The 16,506-nt window shown below is 37.2% G+C and overlaps 1 protein-coding gene across 1 annotated transcript in view; it reads right to left on the reverse strand.

The window, feature by feature from the left end:
- The window catches only part of arl15b (ADP-ribosylation factor-like 15b), a 67,655-nt gene that overhangs the window by 27,920 nt on the left and 23,229 nt on the right, over nt 1-16,506 (reverse strand). Inside the window, exons 2-3 of the mRNA XM_053516127.1 lie at nt 11,039-11,183; nt 10,521-10,580 (exon numbers count right to left, since the gene is read on the reverse strand). Coding sequence (XP_053372102.1) covers nt 10,521-10,580; nt 11,039-11,183 — 205 coding nt within the window. The remainder of the gene's footprint in view (nt 1-10,520; nt 10,581-11,038; nt 11,184-16,506) is intronic.

The raw sequence follows: 16,506 nt of genomic DNA on the forward strand, positions 1-16,506 counted from the left end.
TTATTATTTTTTTCCCCCTCCTAAACAGTCTATAGATTTGGACCTCACTACATCTACAATATCCTCAGACAGAGAATCTCCAGGATCTTCAGGTCTGCTGATTTTGGCTGAACCTCAAAAAGGTCACAGTGCTTTTGCAATCAATACCCCAGAGGCTGCTCTCATGCCACTATTCAGTGCTTGTCGGATTATGCTATTCCATTCATCTGGGCTGATGGGCTCGGCGAGTCATCACGTTCACCAGCGACCAGGGAATTTCTTTCAACATCCTCCACACTTTGGCTCACTGTAGAGAAAAACTTCACTAGATTTAACCTTAAAACTTTTTTGCACAAGTCATTTACTGCTCTGTTACTGATTAAGACTTTCTGTTTAAAGCCCCAGCAAATCTAAGAATAACTTCTGACTTGTCTACATGCCAGAGGTCATAATCTTGGGTAAGGCTTGCCTAAGTTCTCACCAACCACACAGCTGATGTTGCTTATTCCTCCCACAGTGCTTTTATCAAAACTATGCATTCCTGCTTGAATGGTGTCTTGCTCAAACATCGCAGCTCAGCCAGAGAAATCAAACACCACTATGGGTGGTCGATATTAAATAAATAAATCATATCACGATTCTCAAAAATCATAAGGATCATAATATTTAAGTTTGCTTAGAAACCTCCATCAAAAAAGTGCATTTTTAAAAACGTTTTTTCAACAAAAAAAAGTTTATTCAATATATAAAATGAACATTATACACCTTGGAAGTTTAAGGCATCATCAAATCACCTGCATCCTATGAATCTGCTTTATAAAAAACATAAGAAATTCTATAATAGATATATCAAAAATGCTGTCTAAATAAAATTTATAATGATTTCATCACATCACCCAGCTCTATGTTCAACTGTAATTCCATAATTTACTGGCACCCTCAATTAAATAAAGAAAAAAAAACATTCAATAAAAGCTGGTATACATTTTTTTATATCAATTACCAGATTCGTCAAGTTCAGCAACCACCTCATTTGCTTTGATGATCTTGAAGTTGGAAAACAAAAGGATTTTGCCTGTGCAAAATCCTATTTATACCCAAGAGAAACAGTACAGTAAAAGCTGATAACAGAGTTTATTGGGACGAAGGGCAATTAAAAACTTTAGAGCATCAACTTGTTCACCCTTTAATTATTATATTTATTATAATATATCATTATGTTCATTATGGATGTTTATAATTTTGGTCATTTTTTAAAAAGAAAACAATAAATAAATTTTTTAAAATTTAAAAGTTTTTACTTATTTTCTGTATTGCTTATTGAATAATCTCCTTTGTAAAGTAATTTTTGCAAGGTGCCAATAATTCCGTAGAACATTAACTTATAAAATGTTAACACTAGGCTAAGGTTATGCAACTCTTTTTTTTAATACAGTGCCAGATTTTGTAAAATTGCCTAGCACAATATAATCTCTCCACTTATATTAATTTCCATCTCAATTAAACGTGCCCTTTATGAAATTATTGTTATACTAACCGCTTATAAAAGTTAACATATGTTGATTTTCCTTGCACGCTCTCTACTACTTGTTTGTATATTACTTATGTTTCTTTACATTTTATTTGTGTTTCTTATCGGTACACAAAACACAAAAGTGGACACAAAACACAATCTTGGGATGTGCCAATACTTGAGTGTGATGGAGAATGGAGAAGATGTAAAGGGCTAATTTTAACTCTCTGAAGGCAGTTTTTGAGGAAGTCTTTGATGCCTGTGCAGATGTCTGGGCTGATGCTATTAAATGATGAGATGTAGTAAATGAAGAGCATCTTCACATAGCACTCAATGTTCCAGGAGGTTCTCTAGCTTGTTTGGGCTGCGATGATGGTAATCACGTCTTCACTGGCTCTATTAGCTTTATAAGCAAACTGATATGGATCAAACACAAGAGCGAGGATAGATTTAATGTGGTGCAGGACTAGTTTTTCGAAGCACTACATAATCACTAGGGTGAGTGCAACTGGTCTGTAATCATTCAGTTCCACAGAGACTGACATTTTAGAAAAAGAGATCATAGTGGCTGACTTATTGACAGGGAAATGTTAAAGACCATTGTAAAGTCTCCGGCAAGCTGATCACTGCATGCCTTGAGCCTTTAAAAAAAAAAAATAATAATAATAATAATAATAATTTTAAAAACCTTAGGTCAGACTTAGACCAAGTCCAATGCAGTGTAACAATCCTGATTCTCAGCAAGCTCTCACACTTAAAATAATATGTTTACTCTTATTTTTTTGTCCTTCTTTCCTCTCATCTACTCTTCAGCATTCTTCTGGAGATGACATTGTATCTCAACAAATGCATTATGGCTGAGAGTAAAGACAAGATTTTAGATTGCTCTTTGCCTGGTTTCCTTTCTGAGCTTCATCCTCTGAAAGCCACATTTATAAATACAAAGCAGATGTAAGCATAGTCTTTTTATAAGATTTATATATTTAGTCACTACACAAAAGACCGAAACTAGGTTATCTATCATCTACAACGTCTGCTGATCCTCACGGATCCACTCAGCAACATCAACAGCATTTGCCTGGGCAGCCATGATGAACATTATAATAATATATTTCTAATCTCTGCGACAATCCTATATATCCTGTATCCTATATACAAACATACTTAATCACCAACTGACAGTCACGTTGACCTGTACAGCTATTCTTACTTCTCAGATGAAGCATCTTTCCATCCTTCCTAACATACTGTTCCTGTCACCTCATTACTTAGCTATTTGTTTCTGGTTTTATACTTTGTTGATTTAAAAAAAAAAAAAAAAAAAAAAAAACCTGGCCTCTATTCAATCATTCCATGAGCAACCAAAACCTTTCATTAGCAGTATTTTTATACAGGAAGGAAAACATCTTTGTAGCATCTCATTAACAACTGTCACAATCTGGATTCTATACAGCGGACAGTCATTTCTTTGTTTTTCTGGTTTTGATACAAAGAAATGAACTGAAACAGAACTTTTCACCTTTTTACATGTCCTCAAAAAAAGGCAGCACATCATACAATAATTCATTGCTTGTAAGCGCCGGTTTTTGACATGATCACATTATCAGACACTGATTTAGTGTCACCTCGACCAAAGACGGCCAATGACGAAGTTATGTTAGACATTTTTTATTCAAATTTTGAGCATGGATAGGGTGTTGTTCTGAAATCCAGCAGCAGGAGTGACCAAACTTAAACCATAAAACCATAACCATAAAAAAATGAAATAATGAGACAAAAAAAGTCATTAGTACAATTGAAATTGAGATGTGTCTTCTCCTTATGCTCTGTACAGGCTTTAACCCTTAATAACAGCTCTAATCTGAGGTGATGTTTGTTAATTAGTGATTTTTAAGGCTGGTAACTCTAAACGAACTTCTTCCCTGCAGCAGAGGCAAGTTTTGATCTTGCTTTCCTGGGTGTCTCCAAACTTTGAATTGGTACTGTATACATAATTTTTTTTATAAAGGTTACATAGACCGTAGATCTGTCCTGACTAGGTATCAGTTAGATTTTTGTTATTTCAAAGCCGCAGACTGTCAAGGATACCAGAGTTTTATTAAGTATGCCAGTGTTCCATCGATGGATACACAAAATATCACTAAACATTTCTCAAGATGTGTGTGGTAATCCAGCAGATATTTTAGCTCCTGTAAATTGCGAGGTGGGACCTTCATCGATTGGACTTGTTTTTCCAGCTCAGATGCTTGATCAGATTGAGATCTGGAGAATTTGAAGGGCAAGAGTCAACACCTTAAACTCTGTCATGTTCCTGAACAGTGTGTGCAGTGTTGCAATTTGATTTCGCAAGTACCAAAGTGTGATGTCTAGATGACAAGGTCAGAGCATCTTCTAATCTTGTGGAATGTTCCAAGTATACAGAGGCTCGTACCTACCAAAACGGGTCGCGGAGAGGAGATAGGTAATAGGTGAAACGAAGTCACGGGCAACCGAGGTTCACCAACGTGCAAGGGGAGCAAAGTTTAGCCTGTCTGGTGTGATCCCACAGAAGAGCTACTGTAGCACAAACTGCTGAAAAATTAAGTTAAAATAATCCATCTCTATTTTCTCCCCTATGTGCCCTGTGGAATCAGACTCATAGGAAGAGATCTTTCAAAGTTATGGTCCTTTTACATTCACCCCTGTGTCTGGCTTCATCCAGCTCGACTCAAATCTCCTTCCTTCCTCAATCATTCCTATCTCTGTAGATTACATTTTGTAGGTTTATAAAAATATTTTGTTTGGTTTTGTAATGATTGTAATGTAACATGTGGGATATTGTGATGATTATGTTTCTGTTGATAGAGTCTCAAACATGTGGGAGTTAAAATGATTACTGTTTATTTGTATGCTGAAATATAAATGAAACCCTTGAGAGCTTTTCCTCTTTGGCTCTTCATGCAACTGGCTGGTTTTGCAATTTTGAAATATTTTGCGATTTCAAAAGAAAAAAAAAAATGAACTTGAGTTTTTCTTCAAGCATTTTTGTTCATGTAACAATCCTGAAGATGATGTAAAAAGTAACTGGGATAAAAAAGATCCTACAATGGTTTGACTTCAGTAAGCATTATTCTCCTAGTCAGGATCAGGATGATGTTTGATGTTAATTAAATCAAAATCAAAAACAACTTGTTTCTTTTTGTATAAAATGCTGCCGTGTTCATGTTATTTCTTATATGCAATGCTGAAATGTGGGATGTTATCAATTACTTAAAAAAAAATTAACACATTTAATCCATATTGTCAAAACTTGTTTCGCAATCTTGAGCTTTTCTTTCTTTTCTTTTTTTTTTTATAAAAATTTCCTACATTTACATAAAAAAATGGTTTAAACACCTGATTACTAGGTCCATTTAAAGCTTTATACTTACTGAATTCAGAAAACGTTTCTTCTATCCCAAACAAAGTCTACATGTTTAAGATTATGCTTATGAATTTCATTTCAGCGCCATCCCTCCGCTTCCTGGCTCTGTTTTTCAAGAACTTGATGCTGAGACAATTTCTCTACCGCAGTCAAAGACAATGAAACATAAGATACTTTTTTCTACTTGTGACAGTGGACTACTCAAACACACGGAAAAGAAATAGTTTTAGCACCCCGTATTCACTAGACCGTCGGTCACACCACAAACCAAGCTCTCAGTCATGCCTTGTATGAGTGTACACGCTTTACACTGCTTGAAACATGTTTGTAAAAAGCTTTGTCCATTCTGTGCCCCATTGCCTTGATGCTTTAGGCTTGAAGTGTGGAGACTGCCAAAAATGTGGTGAAGTAAGAAGGGAAAAAAAAAAAGGTTATGGGGGAAATGAAAAACAGCCTGAAACCACTGACAAGCTCCATATAAAATAAATGTTCCAACCAACCATGTATTATAATTAATTAAGCATTTGTCCTTTTAATTCAGAGCTTCCGTTCCAGAGAGACAAATCATCTTTATAATAAGCTATGAGGACATTTCTTTACATGTGCAGACTCCCACATCCGGCAATCATTTTCTCCATCCTCGTTCGTCATGTCCTCTTCCATAACACGTTTCTTGGTCAAACGCTGCAACGAAGCGCTCGTCGCCGTGTCTTAACACAAAAACGTCAGAGAAGTTTAATTTCAAACACAGAAACTCTATGACTAAACATTACTGACCATGAACAGGCTCACACATTATAATCTTGAGTGATTAACCATACACACACGATTGCCACAGAAATCATTAAATCATGGCCGGCATTCCAAAGAAACAGAAACTGCAGAGTTGGGGGTGGGGGGAGTGGGGAAGGGGGGTGCTTTAAAGAGGGAGGGAGGAAAGTGCAAGCGAGTTAAGTGTTTTCAGATGGTTGCTTTTGAGAAGTTAAACACGAGCATGTGGGGCTTCTTCGCCTGTCAAACCCTCCGGAATCTCATGTCGTCGTCACAAGGCTGATGGGAAACGCACACGGACTGTGTGTATGGGCTGCTTTGATACACCAGTACCACCCCTCCCCTTCGCTCGCTTCCTCCAGTCTCACCCTCCCCTGGCTTCCTGGCATCACTCATTCCACCAAAAAATACAACACCGGATCCTTACAGAGTGTCAAGCAAAGCAGGATGAGAGGGAAATGGATGGATGTGGCACCATCGGTAAAGTGCGATATGATACGCACATTTCCACACCGTAACGTGGTTTTATTTTTAGATGAACTCTACCATTAACGCACCTCCTCACATGAGGAAATGCTTTTGAAGGGGGGAAAAAAAAACATGGTATAATGGTCCGCACTCTTGCATTGTCCAGGATCAAGAATTATCAAGTCACAAGTGTCTTTAAAGTCCAAGGGTTGCTGACTTAATTCTGTTTAATAAGAAAGATTATCATTTTCTTTACCTGCATAAAATTATATGCATTTCTAATATGTTATCATTTCCACAGTAACGGCTCTTGTATAGAGACTTGTCCAGCAGTCAAGCCACAGAGAAAAATAATAACTGATATTGGAAATAAATGTTCACTTCACTTGAATAGAAGGAGTCTCCAGTTTTAGAGGAAAAAGCTGTAAATATGTTTTGACGCGTATGGTTCCATCCTTGTTTTTATATATATATATATATATATCAGTTTTAAACTTTGTTAAAATCAGTGTTGCCAACTTAGCTACTTTTCAGACCCCCTTGATGACTTTTTATTTAAAAAAGCGCCTAGCAACAAATCTAGCAACTTTTGGACAAACCTTAGCAACTTTCCAAATGTCGCCAGTACTGTCCTGTAAGCGCAAGGTCTTCCAATCCTGGTACAGTTACTCATCTTCTTGTATCTGCTTTGATCAGTGAGCGCTAGCTCCGGCTGAAAGGAGCAGCATATTCCCGTGACCTCACGGCAGCTGACATAGATGTGAATGAGCTGCGCATGTGCAAACGGTGTTGCCACAGCCCAATCACTTACCTGCATCTCCTTTGGTTGAAATAAAACTACTTAATTTGACCGTTTTCGAAAATGTAACGTAATTGATAACAGTTTTATATTGGACACATGAGGAAGGATTAGGGAAAACATGCAGAATGCTAATAAGACGCAATTATATCATCAATATGCAAATATACGCATGACGTCATCTACCGACATTTGGTGACTTTTCGAGCAGACTTAAGCTACTTTCCATAAAAAAAAAACTGACTTGGTTCAAAAACATTAACTGTACTGGCCGGGAATCAAACCCAGACCCTAGAGGTGCAAGGCGACAGTGCTAACCAGTACACCTCCCTGCCGCCTACTGTGTTACAGTCTAGTATAATTTTTTTTTTTATAATTTTTATATAATTTTTTTATAATTAATTTCCAATCATAAATAAAGTGTGTATGTATAATAGCTCTGGGTGTGGCTCAGCAAGACCCCTGGAAGGGGGCTAGCACTAATATAACATTAGCGGCGGATCCCTCGGGTTGGGGCCTATAAGGATTAGACTTGTTTGTCCGGAGCGTCCCATAGGTGGTCAATCAGATTGGGATGTGGGGAATTTAAAGGCTAGATCAACAACCTTCAACTGTTCCCTTGCTGGATCGGGTGCGGCAGGCTGTGATGCACTGGGTGTTCCGGTGCCTTTCCACCAGAGCCAGCATTGACGGGCTTCTGCAGTTTGTGCTGTATTGGCTTTTCTGTGGGATTTGTGCCTGGACAAGCTAACCTTTTGCCCCTGTAGTTTACTGGTATATAATTTATAATCAATTTTATTCAGTTTACCTGGTGGTTAACGTTATGGCTGATCAATATACAGTACTGCGCGAAATCTTGAGCCTGCCCTCATTTCTTCATTATTTAATTTTTTTTTTACTGTGACCGGCTACAAAGTGCCCAAAGACAATTTAAAAACTGGTCGTTTATGTAACAACCTCAGCAGAAACCTCATTTCCCCTCTCGTCTGTTCCAACAACTCAGCATTCGGCATCAGCAGTATACTAATCACCGGCCTGATCATCTGTTGTCATCTGCACCTGTTTCTCACTGGTTTATAGCTTAAGTAAGATATGTTTTTGTATGCTTGAATAAATCATTGGTCACTGTGTGGCTTAACAAACCAAAAACATTTCTCTGAAACTGCTCAGGTACAGGGACTGGACTGAAAATGAGAAACAAAGTCCTTCAGGAAGTCTGGAGAACTATTCCTCGAAACTACATTAAAAATACAAGAAAGTCTGGAACATTTGGAAAAACACTTAGAAGAAACAATGGCTGGCTGATGGCCTTTGCTCAGTACTGTAAATAAAATGTGACCTTATTTACAAAACAGTCATTGTCGTTTTTGTCATTTTGGCCCATTCCTCCATGCAGATCTCCTCTAGAGCAGTGATGTTTTGGGTCTATCGCTGGGCAACACGGACTTTCAACTCCCTCCAAAGATTTTCTATGGGTTGAGATCTGGAGACTGGCTCAGCCACTCCAGGACTTTGAAATGCTTTTTACGAAGCCACTCCTTCGTTGCCCGGGCGGTGTGTTTGGGAACATTGTTATGCTGAAAGACCCAGCCACGTTTCATGTTCAATGCCCTTGCTAATGGAAGGAGGTTTTCACTCAAAATCTCACAATACATGGCCTTATTCATTGTTTCCTTTATACGGAACAGTCATCCTGGTCCCTTTGCCGAAAAACAGCCCCAAAGCATGATGCTTTCACCCCCATGCTTCACAGTGGGTATGGTGTTCTTTGGATACCACTCAGCATTCTTTCTCCTCCAAAGTTGAGTTTGATTCATCTGACCAAATCACATTCTCCCAATCCTCTTCTGGATCATCGAAATGCGCTCTAGCGAACTTCAGACGGGCCTGGACATGTACTTGGCTTAAGCAGGATTTGAGTCCCTGGCGGCGCAGTGTGTTACAGATTGTAGCCTTTGTTACTTTGGTCCTAGCTCTCTGCAGGTCAATCACTAGGTACCCCTGTGTGGTTCTGGGATTACTGCTCACAGTTCTTGTGATCTTTTTAGGTGAGATCATGCGTGGAGCCCCAGATCGAGGTAGATTATCAGTGGTCTTGTATGTCTTTCATTTTCTAATAGTTCTGTGCTTGACTGTGTATGTGACAGATAAAATTTGAATTTGAATTTAATTGCTTCCACAGTTTATTTCCTTACACCAATTCTGCTGTTCAATTGGATCGACTGCAGTGGGCGCCAAGCCACCTCAGGCTGGGATCTTCATTTAAGGAGATACAGCCTACTTTAAAACCTTTGCACCATTCAAATGTTTAATTTGTCCATGACCCTGATCAGGTGGTTGATAAGGATGAATGAAAGAATGTTAAACATCTAAAAGTCTTAAAGTGCTCTGTGTTACGTGTTTGTATTTGTTTACATCCCTGAATTATATGTGACTAGCATCCCTACTGTTTTGTTTCTCTTCAGGGTTAAACAAAGGTGACCTCTGACTCACCAAACATATGACTGGGCATCGTTTTGGGCAACGTGTCACACCAGCTGTTTCTGGTAAACATTCTGTTTCCAGTTTGCTCCAGCCTGTGTGTGTGTGTGTGTGTGTGCGTGTGTGTGTGTGTACATGCGTGTGCGCCTGTGTGAGGGCCTGATTCATTACTCCAGAATAAAAAGTACTGACTAGTAATGCTTTACACATCTGCTGGTGTGCGTGTTTACCAAAATCTGTGTCATTATACGCAATAATAACAACAACAAAACAGTCTTTTAACTATTGAGGATTTTTTTTTAAACATTATTGATACTTCCTAAGATACATTATTGCTAAATAGATTATTACTATAAAGATTATTAAAATAAATTAACTGTAAAGAATTTCAGTAAACAATTCATTTAGGTCAAGAAAGAAAGATGGGTATTGTGAGAATGTTTTACTTACAAACAACCATAATTTAACACGGATTTAAATTTTAGGAAAATCAGTGAATATTTCTGTGTTTAAATCTATATTTCACTTTTATATATGGTCAAATTAAATTTCAAATTAACAAAATCAAATATTTTGTTTAGAAAGGTAAAACAAAAATATTTATTTTTGCAAATAAGCAAATGTGAATAGGATTTCACAGAGTAAGTATGAATTGTACAACTTTACAACAGTTCAACCAACGTTTATTATCAAAAGATTATGATTTGGTTTTTATTATTTAACCAGTTAAATCTGAAAGCCCCTGAAAGTGCTTCTGTGACTAGTACTCTGTAAATGTGAGTTTTGGCAGGCAGCTGCTCTCTCCTCAGTACTGCGGAACGTACAGACCTTTTCTCATCCGTTCTGCGACCCACAGTTAGTGGTAGAACCCCTGGGACGCCGAGTGGTACATATACTTAAACGTCACAGTGCTGTTATGTTCTCCAACACCACTCACGGAATGTCTCTTGTTCAATCGAATTACTCAGTTGTAACTAACTTGTATAATTGATGTTATATAATACAACATTATATTTAAAAGGCTAATACAAAAAAAACATTCAGGTAAGTCGGAGCATCTGCACTGGTTTGGATAACAGAATCCTATTTTGTATGATATTGCTTACCTCCCAGTTCTTTAACGTTTAAGATGGCGTTCTGGAACGGCACTGCTTTAATGCTAAAACCTGCAAATGAAATAAAAATCATCAAATACAAAAAAAAACAAATAATAAATCAAATCACAGGTTTTTCTTCAATACAAAATCTAGTGCAATTCATGACTTTGTAAAATGGTATTGAAAATAAAAACAAATAAACATTAGTGCATTAATTGCAACAAAACACTTGTTTTAATCATGTCTTGATGTTTAAAATATTAGACATTCTGTATTGTGATATAAAGAGTAAACAAACTGCTAGATATACATTTACTAATAAACGATAATGATATCAGTGTTGCCAAAGTTCATTCTCCTTTACACATCACAAACTGTGCAAAACTGTAAGACAGTAAAGTAGCTAAAAAAAACATGATTTTGGCAACCATTACAGGCCCCCATTTCCTTTGAAAAAAGTCTGGTAAAATTTCTGTGCGTCCGGGAAGGTGATTTAATCTGTAATGTGTGTATGTGTGTGTGTTGACCTGTGGTAGGTACGATATTGTCTGTGGCTTCACTGCACAGTCTTGACAGCAAGCTGGTCTTTCCAGAGCCCGTAAGCCCAATACACACTACATCATACTCTGGTCTGGGAGGAGGCGGACCTTTACAGCACAGAGTTCTGAAACACTGAGAGAGAGAGAGAGAGAGAGAGAGAGAGAGAGAAAGAAAAGAATAGAAAATTAATGGAAAACATTTATTCTGACAGGGCCATTCATCTGTGTAAACCTTAGCAGGTTGGAACTAAGCTGAGGGGCATCAAAATAAATGTGTGTGGGTGTGTTTGTGCGTGTGAAAGCCGGGGGGGGGGGGGGATGGTTAGAGAGAGGGAATGAGTCTGGATGCTTAAAACTCTGAAAGAAAGAGAAACAACTGAGCAGTTGTCAACAAAAGTCAAAATATCAAAAATGCAACAAGAAAAAAAAAAAAGAAGTATTATGGTTATTGGTTATAAAAAATTCGAATGGTTTTCCTTTAAATGACAATTTGCAGAACAAACAGAAAAAAACAAAAGCAAAACAACATGTTTTGAATTTTTTTTTTGATATTTTGTTGTTTTGGCAGAGACTCTGCAGCTGTTTTGTTTCATGAAACACCTCCAGATTGCTGTTATTTTGTGGTGTCTGTTCGTTAGCATAATAACGTACACTAAAGCAAGCCGGATCACATGCTGGTATCAGAGCACTGTTTATGGGTGTAATTAACCGAGCAGAGTACCAGACCCCTACCCAATACTGGAAACTTCATCCCTGATGCCCCCATACCTTCATACCTAGAACAGTACCCGAAACACATACTCATACTTGAGAACCTACACCTGATACATGACACCTGATCAGGAAAATCAGGAAAGACCATGGACTTAGAAAAGGTGTACTTTGGACTGGTTGTGTAAATCCACCCAGTGTGGGGTCTATAGACTGTGCTTCGCGTGCATGCATCACATGTAGATACTTGCAGGTCTATGTACTGTATATGGCTCTCAACTTGACACAATTTTGACTAAACAGTGAAATGAAGCAAAACTACAAAATTCCGCAGTAAAATCCAGAAATCCTTTTTAGCCATTCAGAAGAGAAACAAGAATACCCAAATAGAAAATATTTTTTATATTTTCAATCCATCAAATTTGCCTACTGATAAGGATGCCTACAGTATATAGTCCCCAATACCTTATAAAGCCTCATGTCCAATATGCTATACCTTATACATCAATGCATCTCTCCCCAAAACCACAACACATCCCAGGACGTAGTCATCTCACATGTAACCACAACAAAACTGCTGGAAGAAAAAAAATAATTCCCCTGCACACAGCAGCACGCTTTTACTAACCTCTAATCACACCACACTGTCCAAGATCTGTGGTTAAATGTCATGATGACGCAAAGTATTTAAGGAATAGGCACTCTAAGGCTCTACCAGTGAGGCAGATCAAACATAATGCAACAGAAACAAAGATCAAAGCTTATAGAGAACCTGCTATTGAAGTATGTCAGTGTGTGTGTGTGTGTGTGTGTGTGTGTGTGTGTGTGAGTGAGAGATCATACAGAGGTCACCGACCGGGCTGGAACCGGAAAGACAGATTTATCATGGCTGGGCCTCTTTCCCGTAAGAGACGTGCGTTTGTGATGATATGGAGAATTCAGCTAAAAAACCTTTACACTATAATACAAGAGTAATCAATAAAAGAGCAAGAGCTAAAGAGAAAAAAAAAATCATTTTTATTAGTAAAAGTAAACAAAATTTTAATAATGCCTGAATATGGGCACAGGTAGAACTGAGCATGACATTAAAAGTGACATTACTGATGCTTCCTGATGAAGACAATAGATAAAAACACACAAACCACGTTTGCTGCCATTTGGCTGCTGAGGTAGAGCACGACATGCTTACACAAATAAAATTAAAAAAAGAACGTAACACTAGTACAGGTCAAAATGTCAAAAATCTTTTTCTTAGAATTTTTCTTAACGTGACAAAGCATTTGAATGAAAAGAGTTGAAGCTGTCTCACATCGTTAGATAATATATTCAGAAAGACTGAATCGCTGAGTCAGGGTGCTAGCTAGTGATTTGGGGTTTATGATAAGGTTTAAAGCTGAGGTCTGGTGCAGGGGACCAGCTGAGGTATCCACCTGTTAGGAAAGCTGCAGTAAGAAGTGTGAACGTTAGAGGGCAGTAACTGGACTTTATGGCACGGGTGTTGATGCAGCCCTTTTACTGGGGTACATGCCCTAGTGTAGATCTGCTCTCCTACTGTGAAATCTAACATTTACTAAACAATAAATGTTAAAATCTAAACCATAGACCTTGTGCTGCTGCCACATGACTGGCTGCTGACCAATGACACAAGTAACTGATAAGTGCTAATAATTCCAGGGAGCCCAGTCCACCCCAGCCCAGTTAGTAAAATAGGACAGATCAGCTCACAATTAATAAACACAATAATTCTTGTTTTAAGTCTGACTGGTGAAAGCCATTGCATGTAAACATCATGCAATTTCCTGTAATTATATCTTAAATATGACAAATCGGCAAAAAAAAGTTTATCCAAAAATGCACAATACAAAAACCATAACCCTGTTTAATATCTAACGCCAGCTGAACACACTGAATGTAAAGTGAGTTCAGGTGTTACCCAGCAATTATGCAGCAGAGCTTCTAATTATCACCAGTCGATTGAGACTGCAGTCGCCATTGCATCATATATAAAAGTAGGGCTGATGTCCCAAATTTTTTCTACACAGTGTTATAATTACACCAAGTCTACATGGCGCCGAGAAATGCCTCATATTTTAGAAGCTCAAACTCAGTGTTATGAGTCAATGATTGATGTCCATGTGCTGTGAGATTGAACGTCAGCATTATGGTTGACATGGTTACGATCTTGCGGACAAAATGAAGTCTTTCAATGGAAGTCAAACACTCGCGTAACACACAAGACTGTCAGAGTAGAAAACTGCTTTTAAACAGCAAAAAAAGAAAAAAATCTAACTGGATAAAGAAAATGCATAAAGTTAATATCAAATGATTTATTAACGCTTATTAACAGTGAGCTGACACACACACACCAGTTTGAAGTGAGAACTGTGGAGTGAAATCAGCAACAAGACGCCGCTGCCCTCTAGTGATTGTATGAAGTAAATGATACTTTCAAATTACATTATAGCTACAGCTATAACTTTATAATACACTCTTTAAACTCGCACAGACTTGTGGGTAATAACTCTGGACTGTGAGTAGTCAAAAGGTGTTGATTCATCTTCTTTAACACCTTTTATATACTCTGTAAGGAGACTTAACATGTTTTCAAGGAGTCTCCAGTATTAGTGCTTTGCCAGAATCACAGGAAACAAAAGATACTGTACTGAAGGAAGTAATAAAAAAAAATAAAATGTGAGTGTTAGCATTGTTAAAAGAAAGCAGCAAAAAGGGAGAGAAAGGTTTATTTCAAAAAAAACATTATACATATGTATGAAAAAAATTCTATTAAAAAGAAAAGAAAAAGAAAGAAAAGCATTTTGTATGTCAAACAAGAAAGGAAAAAAAAGATTTAATGTCAAAAGTAATGTCAAACAAACAAATAAATGAGTAAATCATTTTGTATGTCAAAAGAAAAGTATCTCAAAAGAGAATAATAAAAAAAACTGTTAATCAAATGCAAAAGATAAAGAAAGAAGGAAAGAAAGAAAGATGAGGATAAAAGATTCTGTATGAATAAAAAACAAAAGGAAAAGAAAAAGGGGTTTCCATGAACAAAAGAATAAAGGGGGAAAATCTATATACTAAAAATGCAATATAGAACATGACCTTAAGAATTTTTCACAAGAGCCCTTTCCGGGTCTGTTTTTCGGACAGGAAGTACGTTTAAGTAAACGAGGGACTTTTTCCAGAAGTATAAATGGAACAATGAGCCAGAATAAACACAATGAAAAACTAAAGAGCTCAATACCTGCAGTGATGCACCGCTTACTAAAATAATTGAATAATCTCACCACCAGGTGGCGCCAGAAATAAAAGTTTTGTAAAAAAAAATCATTGACAAAAATTTGACAAAAAATCAAATTTGACAAAAAAATCATCAGTAAATACCAGAGCCATGTTTAATTAGTAAAACCAACAGCATTTCCATACACACAAATTCTTCACCAATGCAGTTTTTCTCTTAATCTTTTTTGCATGTGATTGATGTCTTTATGCAACTGTAAATTTATGTTAATTTCGACCAGATTAAACAAATATTATTCCTCTTCACTAGGAGAGAACAAGGGGCGGGTCAGTAGCGACGATTTCATTATAAATTCTTTAGGGCTTGGTATAATCATGTCATTATTATATCGTGTCAAAATGTGTTGTGGAGTAGTTTTATGCCATTACGAATTCATTTAAAGCGGTAACGGCTCGATGTGGGGTTGCTACGCTAAAAAAATTTAACTAACCGGTATTGACCGCAACAACTTCGAAGCCAATTTTAAATCGGGAGACGTCAAAAGAGGTCAGTAGTAAATTTACCTTAGTGAAATGGGGGTATAAGGAGACCTCTCAGGGTTGGGACTAAACACCTATATGTAAATAAGGAAACAACTTGTGAGACTCATCAGAATAAAAATTGGACTCTGGAGCGATGGGAAAAAGGTCATGTGGTCTGATGAATCCAGATTGGGACCAGAACAACGGGCGTGGCAGGGTAAGAAGGGAAGTGCATGAAGTGATGCACCCATAATGCATAGTGTCTACTGTACAAGCCTCTGGAGGCAGTGTTATAATCTGGAGTTGCTTCAGTTGCCCAAGTCTAGACTCAGCAACATTATGTGGCTGAAAACACTTATGTGAAAGATTAGTGTGTGCATCTTTTTTCTGGCCAGGCAGTGTATTTATACCCCATAAGCCACTCTTCCTGTTTTTCTTTCTTTTTGTTTTTTATTAGAAAGAACAAAACAGAAAACTGCTCTTTTTTTACACTCTGAAACATGTACAAGTTTGCAGTTTTGAAAGCATCACCTAAACCATTAAATTGATATACTTTCCCACACACATGAAATAAAAATGATACACAAACAGAAGTCTAAATACAGAGCTTAGACTTTTTTTTCCCTCCATCTCCACCTATCTTTGACCAAAACATCAGCATGAAAGGAAGGAATTTGATAAGAAGGCTAAGGACATAGTTTATTTGACCTGGAAAACCTCCTTTCCTTATATTAAAAAAAGAAAAGAAAAATTTTTAAAAAAGGAAATACGTGTCTGTGAGATTGCTTCCCTTTCATAACATCGGAAACAGGGTTTGTTTTGTTTCATTACCTTTTTTCAAGACGGAAAAAGGAAAAGATTATTCTACTGACGGAGCTTACACAATTTAATAAGTTTCTTACCAAAATAATTTATAAGTAAGGGTTACAGATTTTTACTCTGATCAGCTTAACTCAACTTAAATTTTTTTACAGCAGACT

Source organism: Clarias gariepinus, chromosome 17, assembly GCF_024256425.1.
Source record: "Clarias gariepinus isolate MV-2021 ecotype Netherlands chromosome 17, CGAR_prim_01v2, whole genome shotgun sequence".
Lineage (NCBI taxonomy): Eukaryota > Metazoa > Chordata > Actinopteri > Siluriformes > Clariidae > Clarias > Clarias gariepinus.